Below are 16562 nucleotides of genomic sequence, written 5' to 3' on the forward strand. Positions count from 1 at the left end.
TTCTAGAATTCTCAAAATGCCTTAGTTGCTCATGTTTAGAACCTCCCAAGAGTTTCTTCATCATTATGTGTGGTCAGAATTGTGGTCTTAGTACATTAAGCTCCTTAATGCAGCAGCAATGAAATGGGCAATCTTCACAACATTTGAAATGTGCCCCCCCCCCCCCAAAAAAAAAAAAAAAACTTCAGGCCTTTTGACTATCACCCAGTAAGATCATCTCAAATCTTGTTCAGCTCCTGGAGCAGAGTTCCACCAATACAGTATACAGTTATACACTCAGCACTCATTCTGATGTCAACTTCCTGAAGGAAGTTGACATCAGAATTCCTCTCTTTATGGCTCTTCTCAACTTTGCATCATCAGCAAATAACTGAACATTCCCTGAAAATTCACATGGAATATCATCAACAAATAATATGAACAGCAGGGATGCAAAAACAGAACCTTGCAGCACACCACAGGTTACTTTTCTTTATCAGAACAGTGAACTGCATTACAAAGCTTGCTGTATCATTTCAAGAGCCAATTTTTGCCAGCCTAGTTGACTGAGTGGTTAGCATACCAGTTCTTCAACCAACAGGCTGCACGTTCGAATCCCACCTTGGGCATGGATATTTGTGATTGTTTTTTGGTGGGAGATGAATGTCACTGCTTGGCATGAAACCACCTCCCAGAAGCCTCAAGTGGCTTGAAAAAATTCCATGTTTGGTCTCTAGAGCAGGGCTTCCCGATGATATAAAAAATTAAAAATACAAAAAACATATAAAATTGATAAAATAGGGAAAAAATATATATATAGCCTGCCCATTGTACAAAATGTACTCTAGGTTTACAAATAATCTTTTGTGGAAGAGAGCAACACAAAAAACCTCATCTGTCTGATCAATCTGTTATTACTCTCTCTCTCTCTCTCTCTCTCTCTCTCTCTCTCTCTCTCTCTCTCTCTCCTGCTTATAAGCCAATTTGTTCTTCATGAAGTCCAAAAATATTATTATATGATTCTTCCAAAGCTAGTACATTCATCATAAAATGCAAGTAGAGTTGCTAAAACAAGACCTACTTTTTTTTACAATTACAAAATCATGCTAATTGTCCATGTATTCGATTCTTAAGAAATTTGTAAAATACTTTTAACCAAATCTGCAGATATATTGATGAGTATATAACTAAAAAAATCTATCTTAGTATCACCGTTATGCAAGAGCAATATTTTACCTTCTTTCAGCTCAACACAGTCAATAGTTTCACACATATCCTAAATATACATGGTAGTATCTCATCCAGATACACAACTTAGGAACATATAACCTACTCAGCACTTCTGGTTCATTCATTTCTAGCCACTGACAAACTGCACACTAAATAATCCCACTATGTGCTCAGCATGGATCATTTTATCACCATCACTAATGACGAGTGTCATCCTTCTGATGTTATTCTTTTTCTTGACCCCAACCTTGCTTAATGGTGGCTTGAAAGTACCCTGTTTGGTACTAGAACAGAATTCCCAAATTATCTAACCCTTAGCCTATCCATAGTACTACAAAGTATAACAGATTTACAACCTTTCACAGGCAGGATTGACATAAAAAATAATTAAAATTGAGAAGGAAAAAAAAAAAAATCCCATGAATTTCCTCTGAACTGACTGGTCAATCTCTTCTCACTCTGCATCTTTCCTTTCCTTATAATGCTTATTTTTCTGGTCTACATCTTATAACACCATATATATCTGGTCATTACTTCTATCTTATCTTCTCTATGACTTTCTTTGTATGCACTGCTTGCCTAATTCCATTTTACTCCTATCTTACTCCCTTGGCATACATTGTCTGTATCAGATGTGTCCTGCCTATTCCCATACTCATATCAATTATTTCTTTTCTTTATAGCCCACAACTCATAGCATTCATTTGACTACAGAACTTACCACAATCATCAACCTTTATACAAAATCTCTTTCTTAACTGACACCTTCCCATACATTTCAAGTCATAATCATTATTTCTTGCATTAAGGGAAGGGCTTAAACCAACTTCATCACTAACTGATGAAGTTGGTTATACCTCATTTACAACAATATCCTCTGAGACTATAACTAAATCTAATACTCTTAAGCATTGTGTTTTTTCCAAATGATGCTTAAAGTAGTTATCCCTCATTAACTCTAGCAATTCACTCTCTTACTTGCTTAACTTATCTCCTATTTCCAATCAATATTCTCAAAATTAATATCCTCAGAATGACTTTAATTTGCTCAACTAATTATTATTACTATTATACAGACTCATTCAAGAAGTACAAAGACTCACTAAGACAGGAACCCTTTTAATCTCACATACCTAAATACTTATCATATCAATCTGTAGAAACATTAATTGAAGGCACACAACATTTAATGTTAGCCCATTCCACATCATGAGATGCCATTTCCTAACTAACTTAATAAGCTTCCAAGGATGACCACACCACCTATCCTCAACTTTAAAATTTCACTTGTACCTACATATTCTATTTAATGACCAGTATGTTTCTCTCCCACCTCTTTACCTCCACCTATTCTTCAAATATGCAATGTGTCCTCATATGCATAATTCTACAGTTATTCCTCATACCACCAATTCTTTATTACTTGCTAATGAATCTTTTCGACTGTCTTCCTATCCCCTCAGAACACACATCTACACACAGTATTTCCAACATGGCTTATTAAAGTTGTAAAATGAAAGAATAGCTTCCTTTTTCTTACCAGCTAGTGTTATCTTCCACAGTGCAATTAACTGATGCAATGACTTAACCACCTTAGCAATATGGTCTCTAAACTTTAACTCTGTCCATTATAACTCCCAAGTCTCTAGCTTAATTGACTTCTTGCAGCAAATTCCCATTAGAAAAAGATATCCGTATAGAAATAAAATGTGACGTGTTGGGAGCGTATTTAGTGAATACAAGACAGGAAATGTGAGGGAGTATTACTAATGAATGCAAAGAAATTAAATCCAACTAGCTGTGCTACATACTGCTATATGCATCTGGTTGGATTTAATCTCTCTGTAATATTCTCCCACACTTCATGTCGGGCCAGGCATATCTGAAAAGGACCTTGAGTAAAAGATGTAGCTGCACAGATAGCTAAATCTTATGGATATAAGAAAGACTGGATAAAGCATGCAAGATGAGGAAAAGAAAATCTACAAATTACTGAAGGATAACTACCTTAAGTATCACATAATGGAAGGGCCCCGAGTACAAGAACATTAGATCTAGTAATAGCATCTGAAAATCCACCTATAAAAGAGGAAATTGTTATGCCTCCAACTGGTGAGCATAAACATGCAATTTGCAGTTTTGACTTGGGAAGTGAAAATGCATGTTAGAGTCTCAACTAAAAAAGGGCATGTGTGGAAGTAAATGGTTGGTGATTAAATTAAACTGAAAAGGCAGCTTGAAGATACCATGCACCTTCCCATTAGAAACTGCATGGTATAAGAATCAACAGTGCTTGGGAAGTACTCAAAGGGCAACTGAAAGAAGCTATATCTGACTGAACCTAAAGTCAAGAGAATAAATTTCATAGAGTTAAATGGATGAACATATCATGACATCATGGGAATAGGCTAAAGAAATATAATAAATTTAGTTGAATCCTTTATCTAAGTGTAAGCAAACAAAGTTTGCACCTGAAGTAACTTCAGGACTGAGGCAATTTGTGGTAAAGGTGGACCAAGCTTTCGGTCACTCCTTGTCTTAGTATCTCCCTTAATGCAAAGCATATCTCCTTGCAGACATGTATAATACTATACATTAAGGGAAAGGCCACTACCCAGACTGGTTTTGACCTTTATTGAGGTCTCGTCAGTGGGAGCCAGACCCAGACATGGTGATACTAAGGCAGAAGCAATGAGAAGTCATATTTACCTATACGAGTTGCCAAAAGGTGTACCACCTTATTATTAAATTACTCTGGATTTAGAGAAAGATGTTAGAAGTTTTTTTTCACTTGGTTAGACTATAATAAATTTAATTTAATTCTTTATCCAAGTGTAATCACTTGCATCTAAAGTAACTTCAGGACTTGGTCTATCTTTACCACAAGTTGCCTCAGTCCTGAAATTACTTCAAGTGCAAACTTTGTTTGCTTACACTTTGATAAAGGATTAAACTAAATCAGCAGTTTTGACTGCTGTTTGGATTCTGGTGTGTAATGATGAATCCAAGTCTCATCCATAGTAATAAATTGACACACAAAATCAGTTTTATTCTTGTTAAAATGCTCCAAGCACTGTTCAGAGATTTTCATGCGAGTGCATTTTTGATCTGCTGTGAGCAAGCATGGCACCCATCTTGCACAAAGGTTTTTCATTTACAATTCTTCATGCAAAATATATCTTACACGTTCTTTTGAAATACCTATAGTCTCAGCAATTTCACGCACTTTGACTTGCCGGTCATCCAATACCACATCGGGCACTTGATCAATGATTTCTGGTGTTGTTACACTTTTGGACGTCCTTCGGGGGGGGGGAGATCATCTTTAAGGCTGGTACAGCCATGTTAAAACTCGGCAGCACATTTCTTAATTGTTGAAAACAAAGGAGAAGTGTCCATAAACTTTTATGAACTTTGAATGAATTTCTTTTGGCATTAAACCTTCTTTTACAAAGAATTTTATAACTCGATACTCAATTTTATCCATTTCAAGGGATACAGACAACACTTTTGCTTCAGACAACTGTATAAAACAAACTACTTGAGCGAATGACTTGTAATTTCACATGGATGCTTATGACATATGTACCAACTATGTAGAAAAAAAATTGTGCCAATAGTGTTGCCATCTATGGTTGACGCTGATAACTTTTCAGACCACCCTCATACTGAAAACTTCTTAAATCTCTTTCACCTTGTTTATAACCAACTAAGATCATTCTCAATAAGAGAATAAAAGAGAAACAGACAACATATTATCACTTGGTAACAGAATTTCAAATAAGAAAAATTAAAAATCTCATAACACCAAATGTCCAATCAGTTATTTCCAAATGAAACCATAAAGGCTATGTAAAGGTTTTTATTATTATTATTATTCAGGTCTTCCATGGAGTCACAAGACTCATCATGGGAGGCCCATTATAAACAATACAAAGTCTATTATACCACTGCTTAAACTAATTTACTGTTCATGCTCTCACCACCCTATCAATTAATGTATCCCATGACCCAACAACTCTCCATGCAAAAAAAGACATCCCTCCATCCTCCCCAATGCAAAAAAACTACTCCTCCTCCTCTTGCTCTCATGGCTTCTATTCATAACTTCCAGAGTATTCAAAGTATTTCAATGAATAGTTAAAAGCTCCTGCCATATAAAGAGGAAGTTGCTAGCAGCCTCAAACTAGTTAAGCATTTCTACTTTATTACACCATAAAATATTAACTATGCAATAACTAATTTCAAATATGTAACTATTCTAAAACATGGAGATAAAAAAAAATGAATGGTTGAGTCTGTCACTCAACCAGTGATATTGTACCATAACCTCATTTCCACTCTTCATATTCACAACTCTCTCTCTCTCTGGTATGGATTTCACTTATTCACCATGTACATTAAAATATCTCCACCTTGCTGAATATAGACTTTCCAGGATTGGCTTTTTCCTCATACTGATCTGGTGAAATTCACTTACTAAATTCAATGTATATCATATTAATTCTCTCATTTGTCTCTCCACTAAGTTTTACAATTTATATTCTCTCAATATCACCTCAAAACCAACACAACATTCAATAATCCGAATTTGGTCTTAGTTACTCATCTCTGACCTATGTCAGAATTTTGTTATTGCTGTGGAAATCGGATAGCCAAATCTGCACAATGGTCCAGAGGCACAAAAGCTGGTCTGACTGGCTGAACAGATAGCTGCTCTGCAAATAATATGTTATGAGTTCCATTCCACTGTGACATGCTTTTGTTACACAAAAGTGTAACAAAACTATCTATATGAATTTATTCTCTGATGATGATATAAATAGAATATAGCTTTGATGTAGTTTTTTTTCCCACTAGAGGTCAGGCCAGTAGAATAACAGTTGATCAAATAATTGTCTCTTTGGTATACTGTTTGAAATGTAATATAGCTTGTCTCAGTATACATATACTCCAGATGATGACCTTAATATGAAGGTCTAAATGTCAGAAAATTAAAGTAATTAATTCCAATACAGTTTGGTTGTAGTCTCCATAATTCATCTGAAATGAACATACATCTACAGACATAGAATACTACTGGACAAGGAAGGCAATGGAAAATTACCTTGTTCTATTATAATTCCCCAGCAAAGTAGCATTGCTACCCCACAACCACTAGGTTTGAGGGAAACATACACAGATGCTAAACTGGTTAAATAAGAACTGCAGAATATAAATTAAAGATGCCAAGAAATTATATTCTTGTTTAATCCTTTATCCAAATGTAAGCACACAAAGTTTGGCATGAAATATCTTCATGAATGAGCTATGTGTATATAGAGGCCAGCCTGGTTGGCCGAGTGGTTAGCGTATCTGCTCCCCAGCCAAAAGGCTGCGGGTTCGAATCCTGCCTTAAGCATGGATGTTTGTGATTGTCTGTGGAAATACTAGTGGTGACTGTTGGTGATAGATGGTGTTGGTGTAGTTGCGGTCAGTTGGTGGATTGTGAGTGGTGGAGACAGAGTTGTAGAGTGGATGCCCTCCCTCGATGAGTTTTTGGACTCCCTGGAGGTGACAAATAATAATATTAATTGCCTTAGTATCCAATAATATGAATCTCATTCCCTTTTAAATGTGTATAATACTAGGAATTATGGGAAGGGTCACTACCCAGACTGCGTTTCACTTTTTTATTTTATTTTATTTATTTATGTGTGTGTGTGGTTCCCACCCATGAAAGGTAGTAAACCTATAGCATATTGACAGCAAAGGTTGGTCGATTGGTAGATCCTCTACTACTAATGGCTCAGCAAAAAATTAAGCAAGTTTGAGCGTTGTTAGTTGGAAGGGGCTCAATCGTTCGATGCTGTTAGCACACTCTCCTTCGATGAGTCTTTGGACTCCCTGGAGGAGTCGCACATTAATATTAATAATAATAATAATAACATTTGTACTATGGGTGGGGGTAAGCATTTTTTTCGCATTTCTATCAATTTTATATATTTTTACACAGTTTTCAAACCCTGCTTATATAGCAGGATTTGAAAACCAAACATGGAACTTTTTCAGGCCTCCAATAAGTGGAACAGTGGTCTTGCACTGGGCAATGAAATTCATCTCCCACCTAAAGACAATCACAAACATTATTGGCGATGGCAGCATTCAAACCCACAGCCTGTTGGCCTGAAAGCAGGTATGCTAACCACTTGGCCAACCAGGCCTTTGTTTGCTTACACTTGGAGAAAGTATTAAAGAATATAATTTCTTGGCATCTTTAATTTATATTATAACCAAGTGAAAAAAAAAAGTTCAACATCAACTGTAGAAATTTTCAATCGTAAGCTGTTTTCTCCCTCTAGCCCATATTCCTATAACTGAAATCTCCCCTAGGATCATCTTCCCTTTATTATATCACACCTCCAGGGAGTCCCAGGACTCATCATAAGAGGACAGCACACTACTTCACTACACCCAACTCACCCTCTTTCCTCCTTAATCTTCAATACAACACTATTACAATCAAGACATCATCACACAACACCATCTACCAATCACCTCCACTACCAAAAATAGTATTTTTTCCTGTAAATTGCATGCCTTTTCATGGCTGATTTGAATGTATTTGGGATGAAAAACCCAGGTTTTTCATCCCACATCCCCAAAAAAACCCTGCTATCTCCATATCATACCTGCTAGCTCACCTTCCCTTGAAAAAGTCCATATAAAGATTCCTCTCATCACAATGAAAACTGAACTGAGGTCTTTTCCAATTAAAGGGCAAAATGTTCTGTTCTTCTTCCAACCATGACCAATTTGCTGCCTGGTTATCTGTTCTCAAAAGAGCAGGCTATGGGTTTGAATCCCACTTAAGCAGAGGATATGTTTGCAAATGACTTTAGGTGCTAGATGAATTTCATCACTTGGTTTCATGTTTTGCCTTAAGGCAGGGTTCCAAATTATATATAACCCTTAGCTTAGATCTCTCCAACACAGAGTTTTGTAATATAGGCTTACAACCTTTAATCGAATGAAGCAACATAAAATATATATATATATATATATATATATATATATATATATATATAATGCTGCAATTATTTCTCTACAATTGTCATTCGAATAATATTGTATTCCAAAATGTAATGTTATAAGAAACAGGGCAACCAAAATACTTATTTCTTATTATATACTAGATGCTAGTTGATAATCTAAATTAATATTAATTGGATAAAAGTTTTCTAAATATTTTTGATTAAGCATTTCATGTTCTCAAAGCAGTGAAAATTCCAAGGCTTTTTTAAAGTATGAGTGTTTTGCTGTCTCTCTCACACACACACACAATATATGGCTCTGAATAAAGATAAAATTATATGGAGATGGCTTGATAATTTCAAATAAGCCTAGAGCTTCACATTTTTTTTTTTTCAGGATAAAGAGGAAGGTGACAAGTAGCAAGTCATACTATTAAAATCAAAGCATGCAAAAAACAACTTCATATTCGGCCACTCTATTTCTGCATTTTTTTTTTTATTTATGAGATAAGCATAATAATCTATTTTTGAATATCATGACAGATGATTACTATCTTAAACAACAAAAACAAAAAAGTAATATGCACTGAATGATCAAATGCTGGTACTGCTTCCATGCATTATTAATGTTTTTGCTATTATTTCTGATAATTTTTATTTACATAATTAATTTGTGCTACATTAAAGAACGAGAATTTGAAAAGTGGGGAAATGCTGTAATTCTTTTACTTATAAAAATTACTTAAAATAGGTTCAATGATTCCTTACAACTGAAGAAATTTTTCCAAGACTTATCTACTCATTTTAAGTAATAACATTAATTAATTTAATTAGTACTGATCAGTGTACTAATTAAATTAATTTCATATTAAGATAATAATACAGTTCTTATAAGAAATTTTCTAACCTTTCTCTCCCAAACAGCTCTGTCACTCACAATATTTAAGACTCAGTCAAAAGTCATGCTATATTCATGGTAAATATAGAATCAAATGCTATACAAAATTTTAGTCTAAATTATGTTTGGTATATCCAGTTTGTGAATTTCTATCCCTCATAATCACCACTACAGTATTACAATGTGTTTACCAATCAGGATGGTAGATATAAACATGGTTAAGGGAGAAACACATGATTGCTCTTACATAATTTGCCATCTCTTCTTCATATTAAAAATTCAGAGGAAAGCTGAAGAGAGTTTGAATGTAATGGATGTGACTGTGTACATTCACTGTATGGATTCAGCAAACATGATATAGGTACTACATTATTTCTACAGAACAGATCTTGAAAAATGATCCTTCAATAGTTTCAGCACTTCTGAGATTGTTATCCTCCTATCAATCTGCATTCATTTACAATTATTCTTCTCAATAATTATTCCTTTTAGATGTCACATGGCAATGGAACTCTTCTGTCAGTTTAGCCACCTTATCCTAATGTGATTTTACTTTCTTCTAATGTGTGTGTCACTCTTCTAGATAAATCTTATCAGTGGTACACTCAGGATTTAATCTTGGAGGGGGGGGGAGTTGAGTAGACGTTTTGCGAATACACACTACACATCGCATATGACCTATAACTGAGCATCTGCAGTGATCGCTAATTCATAAGTAGCACACAACATAAATTAAAAAAAATTAATTTTAATTAGGAAAAGATTTTTGGAAATTTTTCTAGTGTTTTTTCCTTTTCTTTGGGGGTGCCCGGCCCCTTCCCCCCCATCTGGGTGTGCCACTGAATCTTATTAAGAGAAGCAGTAGCGCACTCAGGATTTAATCTTGGGGTGGGGGGGGGGTTTGAGTAGACGATTTGCAAATACACACTATGAATCGCATGCGACCTATGACTGAGCATCTGCAATGATCACTAATTCATAAGTAATATAGAAATAGATGACACTACACAACATAAATAGAAATAAATAAATTTTAATTAGGAAAAGATTTTTAGAAAATGTTCTAGCGTTTTTTTTTAATCACTTGAATTCATTCACATCCAATGGCAATCCATTCCAAATCATACACTACTCTAGGAGAGAAAAATCTAGATTTCACCCTTTTCTAGGCAGCATTCATTCTCTGCTTTCAAGGATGCCTTCTCAACCTTTCTCCACCAACCATAAAATGAAAAAAATTCCATCAATTGAAATACTGTATGACCATATCAGAAGATTGTAGGTCTCAATCATATCATCCATCTTTCTCCTGTTTGCTAGTGACAAATTCTCAATAATCAGTATTCCACAATCCTGATATCATTTTTAACATCTCCTTTGCAGTCTCTCCACTGTATCAGAATCACAACAGAAACCAGGACACCAGACCTACACACAATAGTCCAAGTGAGGTCTTATCAAGGTCTTGTAGGGAGGCAAAATGACATCCTTATTTTTACATGTCAAAGTTCATTTCAGCATTGCAATCATCTTTTGAGTTGTATTTGCAATCTTTACTACATGGCCCCTGAACTTCAACATCCTATCTACTAAAACTCCAAGATTCCTATCCTGATCAGTTTCTTCTAGCGTTGTTTCACCAATATAATATGATACTGGATATCTAATTATGCCAAAGCACATGACTTTGCATTTACTGACATCCATTTTCCAATGCCTACAATTCCAGCCTATTCAAATCATTCTGCAAGTACTGCACATCAGCTGCATTCCTGATTACCCTGCCTATCTTTGCATCATCAGCAAATAGCTGTATGTTGCCTGTCAAATCCTTCCCAATGTCAGATCAGCCCTTGGTACAACAGTGGACCAAGGGCTTATCCTTGTGGTACACTACTGGTTACCTTAAATCTTGCAGACTCTCATCTCCCATATACCACTTTTTGATATCTTCAGTCAGACATCCTCTTATCTACACTAATATTTTATAATCCACTCCCATATTCTCCAATTTATGAAACAGTCTTCCATGCTGTATTCTGCCAAAGCTTAGCAAAATCCAAAAGTATCATGTTGTATCCATTCTCCTTGTCTAGCTCAATCATAACATTATTATAGAATGCGAGCAAGTTGCTAAAACATGATCTTCCCTTAGTAAATCCATGATATTGGATTTCATGCTTTTCATGTTCTTCAATGCAAAGTAGAGATTCTCTGTCAACCCGTTTCTGAATGTGAGCCCTTTTCAAAATCTTCACTACCATTACTGAGACACTGAGCCCTCAATAGTTGGATACATTAGTTTTTGCACCACCCTTGTGTAGTGGGATTGCCATATATTCTCTCCACTGCTGCAGAATCTTCCGTGTTCTGAGACTCAAATTATATAGCCTGGTCAAAGGAATAGGTAGTTCACCTGAACACTCTTTTAGCATCAGTGCTGATATCTGATCAGTTCCTGCTGCTGAATTCTTTTTCAGTTTGTGCAACAGCTCTAATACCTCCCCTCATACACCTGAATTTCTTCATCCAGTGAAGAGACAGCAGTAAACTTAATGTTGCATATACCAGGTTTGATAGCTTTCAGCAAAATGAGCACTCATTAGTTGAACAACTTATTCTGCATCTGTCACCATCACACCATCTGCATTCAGTGGTTATTCTTTCATTTACTTGCAGCATAATGACAGAATTCTGTGGGAGTTGTCTTTAGCTTGCAGAGCCAGCTTCTTTTCATACCCAGACTTAGCTTTCCATACAACAGTTGTGACTCTTATAATTTTTACAACGCTGCTTATAATTTTTACAATGGACACCGTCCTTATTATTACGGGAAACTCCAAGGAGCCCATAGACTCATCGAGGGAAGCCCTAAACATCATGTCAAGAACTATTCAGCATTCACACAGTATCTATCATACTTTGCTTTGAACTCATTCACGGTCATGGCACCCACAACAGACTCTGGCAGCTTATTCCATTATTCCACTCATTCACCACTCTTCAAGTAAAAAACCTAGTTCTAACACCCTTGCTAACTGCACCTGCACATGGTATTCATTCCACATCATCTTTTTCTTACAAATCTCTTGATTGATAAGATTATACATTAATTGCATTCTTACCATGTTTATTTTTTGAACTCTCAGGACACATCCTGCTGTTGCATCATTTAAGTATTTTTTAAATGCTCTATAGTACACAGAGAACAATAAAGAAACATACATTTCAGAAAATGTATTTGTTTCTTTATTGTTCTCTGTGTACTATACAGAACAAAACATTTAAAAAAAAAAAGTAAAGTAAAATGTGCATTCATTCACTCGGAACAGAATAAAACTTGAACAAAAGTTATGCTCTAAAAATATTCCTATGATAAAAAGCATATATACTTTATAAATCATTATAGACACTCACTGCAGCACTTTTATTTGAAATGCAACTTCTTCATTGTTATACATAAGTGCTGTGCCAAAACAGTATTATGATATAGGTGCATGTGCATGCACTTTTCCAGGTTTGTATTATAGCTCCTTTACAGTGTCAAAAAAAAACTAACACAAATATTATATCGAAATTCTGGACAATTTTGCAACCAACCTATACTGGGCAACTTCAATGGAAACAATCTAGCTAAGTTATCAACATAGACACTGTGCCATAATGCAAGAGCTATGGTAAAGTGATTTGGTTAATTGAAAGTGTTAAGATTAAACTGGGCATCATACAATCCCCCCATTTGAGCACACATATTCTAAAGTTAGAACACTGATTCAGAGCATATCCAGCATAACCAATTTTACAGGATGCTAGAATATCTCTCTTCTGGTTTGGGAATGGAACAAAATACTCATATTCATTTATTCAGTTGAAAATCTGCATAGTAGGCAGGCATCTGTAATCACAGACAAAAACATGTCAGTCAACAGTGTATGGAGATTTCGAAAGGTTATTTTTCAGTTGGTTAGAGTATAATAAATTTAGTTTAATCCTTTATCCAAGTGTGATAAAGGATTAAACTAAATTTATTATATGTATGGAGATTTGTTAAAATGAAGAATGCAAAATACTTGGGTATGTGTGTGTACACACACACACATTAAATTGACTGCCCAAGTAAATAGCATATTTTCTTGAAAGATGGATATGAATCCCATCGTGATTTTTGAAATACCTTCCGATGGTAGATTAATTGTGTCACTGCTGTGAAACTACTTCTTCATTAACTAAATAAGGCTTGAAAAGGTTCCATGTTTGATCTCTGGAGCAGAATTTCTGGATTATCTAACTCTTAATCTACTGCATGGTGCGAATGCACTTTAGGTTTACAATTTTCCATAGATGGGATTCATATATATATATATAAAAAGAATTTCATAAATTGTGCATCATCTAAACATAATGTATTTTTTTTTATGTAAGTACTGAATGCCACATTATATATCATTTATTGAAAAATAAATCCTACAGTTATATCTGTACTATAAAAAACGTTGCTCGTAGTGGGAAACAGTGTTAGCTGGTGCAACTATATTGTTTTAAACATCATACTTGATGTTTGGGAAATTATGTTTTTATTTCCATCCAAATTTTACTATAGCACCCCACGTTCACAGTGAGTAAATCAACATGAACATCGTTAAATGCTAAACATGGAACATGCAATTGCAGGTATTTAAAATAAATTAATTCTAAATTTAAGCATGGCTAAACTGAACAATTTTAAATAAATAAAATGTTACTTTGAGATTAACGGCGATTAAATATTTAAAATGAAAATATTTTTAATTTGCGTGAACCTGTAGTTGCGAATGCAAAAGGAAGCTGAGATCGACTTTCTCCTCCCCCCGACTCTCCAAACAATAATAGCCAATTGTGTTATTCCGCTAAAAATTCACAATGTATTGGGACTCTTGTTTAAATAGTTTGTTAAATGAACAAATTCAGAGCATCGTTAAACTCGTACTATAAATCAACAAGAACGTTGGTACACACAAATAATTTGCAATACAGACTTCCGCTAAAAGCGTATTTACGTAGTTCAGTTATAATACACATTCAAATTATGAAATAAATGGTATATATTAACAAATTAACTTGTATTGATAGACTAAAATGTTACAGGGAAAAAAAGACCTAAAATATTTCTCAATCTTCCTTCCCTCACCATCCTCAGACACAACAGCAACAACAAAATAAAAAAAAATAACAAAAAATTCCGAATCTGTCCTTCAAAGAGCACAAAACTGAAAACTAACTCTTAATAAATACTTCTCCATAAGATTTTAAATTTTCTAGGGTGTTTGACCGCTTCACAATACTGTTCATTGTGGAAATCTTAGTTCATATTCATATAGGTATGACTTCAAATTTAAGGAACGGAAGCAAACATATTTTGAGGTCCTGCCCAATTTCTTCATCTCCCATTCTGAACTTGATTTCAGAGGGTATTTATGAATTCATGCGTGCTTATATTGTGTCAAATGAAATAAATGACAGCACAGCAGTTTAGAATATGGAACTATTCATTTATTCATTTCCTATTCCTAACAACTTTTTTTTTTTTTTGGTTTGTTAACCAAATTAAAAAGAGAGAGAGAGAGAGAGAGAGAGAGAGAGATAAAAGGTTTGGTCATATATTGCCACAATAATACCGATACAAAAGTACATGATGTGGAGAGACTAATGATAAACAGATCCAAAAATATACCATATTGCGAAAGCAATATGAGAAAATTTGCAACCAGTACGCTGCCTAGTTTCGTAAAATATTACTGGTTAAAAATCACACACACATAATGAATGTAAAGAGACATCTTCACTTGATTATTCAACTGAAACACTCCAAATGAACTTATTTCTGCGCAGTATAAGCTATACTACAATAAAAGAAAATATGGTTACTGTTCTGGTCAATGTAACTACACGATGAACTATGTTTAACCTTCGAGGAAACAAAACTATTTAAATGCTCGGGATAACGCTAATAAACGTGCGCATTGTTATTTTAAAATGCTTTTCATAATTAATGCGCGGATAGCAATATATAAAAAAGGGGAAACTAAAAAGAAAAATTAACCGTTTACTGAATTAGTATCTCAAAATGCTCGAGATTTTCTTTCGGTTTAATGAAACCACATTATTATTTTTTTTCTTCATTTCACAATTCGAAATACATTTGTATCTACAGTAGTAATAACTAATTTCTTGTAAAATTAACACATAACTACACGCAAGCATCTTTAACTGATTCTGTGGCTTAGAAAACCTTTCAGTGATTTTGTTTGAATCGCTATCATTCTTTAGCGTTAAGTGCTGCAACGCCCGTTCGATAGTAATTTGTTTATCGTTTTCTGATGATAAGTGATACTGTTTCACATAAGAACATTGCAGATTTTTTCCTATGTTTCGAAATTATAAAATAATTAATATGTATTATTCAGTAACCAAGGTAAACTCATTTTTCCTTAAATCAAAAAGCCACAACTAGTAATATATATATATATATATATGCAATATCTGTCAGTAGGATCGTAACATCTGAATCAACTTCATTTAAAATTTCCGCTTTTGACATAGTATCAACTTCATAGTATTGCTTTTAAATGTTATTCAATATAAACTTCATTGTAAATTCAATTTTAGTTAATCAAATGCACAACATCATTCCAAGGCAAATGAGAAACCCAAACAACATATCTGAAAAAGACTTACCCTGGACAACAACAGTAACTCCCAGCAATAGCCAGAACACGATGGTAACCATATTGACAGTAGACAGACCTGTGCTATAGGTTTCTCTGCATGGCTAAAACGCATTCGCACAAGCACACAAGCTGAATACTTCTTTTTTGCAGTAGATTTTTCTGACAACCTTAAATGCGGAGCAGTTAGTTCACTCACAAGGAACTTGCACACGTCTTCCTATAAAACTGTCTTAAACAGGGTTGCCATTTTTGCCGCGGTTTCTAACAATCCCCATCGATCCACGTTGTGCCCAGCCTTCTGCGCTCGTGAACGCCGCCAGCGTTGTACTGAAACAGGGAAAACACTGTTACTCAGGCTCAGCTGTAACCGGATCCCCAATAGGGAGCGGCTGCCATAACAACGAACCCGAAGGAAAGGTTCAGTCGCATCCAATTGGGTGGGGAGGGTATAGACTGAATCTAAATGGGAGATTTGTTACCACGATCATAGGTGACTGTGAACAGCTCGAAAGAGGACATAAAAATCTAAGATTTAGGAAAAAGAAAGTTGGATTTTTAGCAAGTTATGAAACAAGTTATCAAATTGCAAAGTAATGACTGCGATTTTAAATCAGAAATTTCTTTTTCCATGCATAAATACCAAAAACGTGTAAAGAATCGGCTGCAAATGTGCAGCATGAAAATATTATCAATATTGAGACAGTTATTCTTGTATTGATTACCATTAAGCATAAC

General features: G+C 34.8%; 1 protein-coding gene across 3 annotated transcripts in view; it reads right to left on the minus strand.

The window, feature by feature from the left end:
• Positions 1-16135, minus strand: part of LOC150107214 (roundabout homolog 1-like) — a 742051-nt gene extending 725916 nt beyond the window's left edge. For all 3 annotated transcript variants that reach the window (XM_090391071.1, XM_090391072.1, XM_090391070.1), the window contains exon 1: positions 15835-16135. In XM_090391071.1, the coding sequence (XP_090247197.1) occupies positions 15835-15886 (52 nt within the window). In that variant the 5' untranslated portion in view covers positions 15887-16135. The remainder of the gene's footprint in view (positions 1-15834) is intronic.
• Between the last annotated feature and the right edge of the window lie 427 nt (positions 16136-16562).

This window comes from Typopeltis vanoorti, chromosome 4, assembly GCF_054136105.1.
Source record: "Typopeltis vanoorti isolate ZY-2024b chromosome 4, IOZ_Tvanoo_1.0, whole genome shotgun sequence".
In the NCBI taxonomy this organism is placed as follows: domain Eukaryota; kingdom Metazoa; phylum Arthropoda; class Arachnida; order Uropygi; family Thelyphonidae; genus Typopeltis; species Typopeltis vanoorti.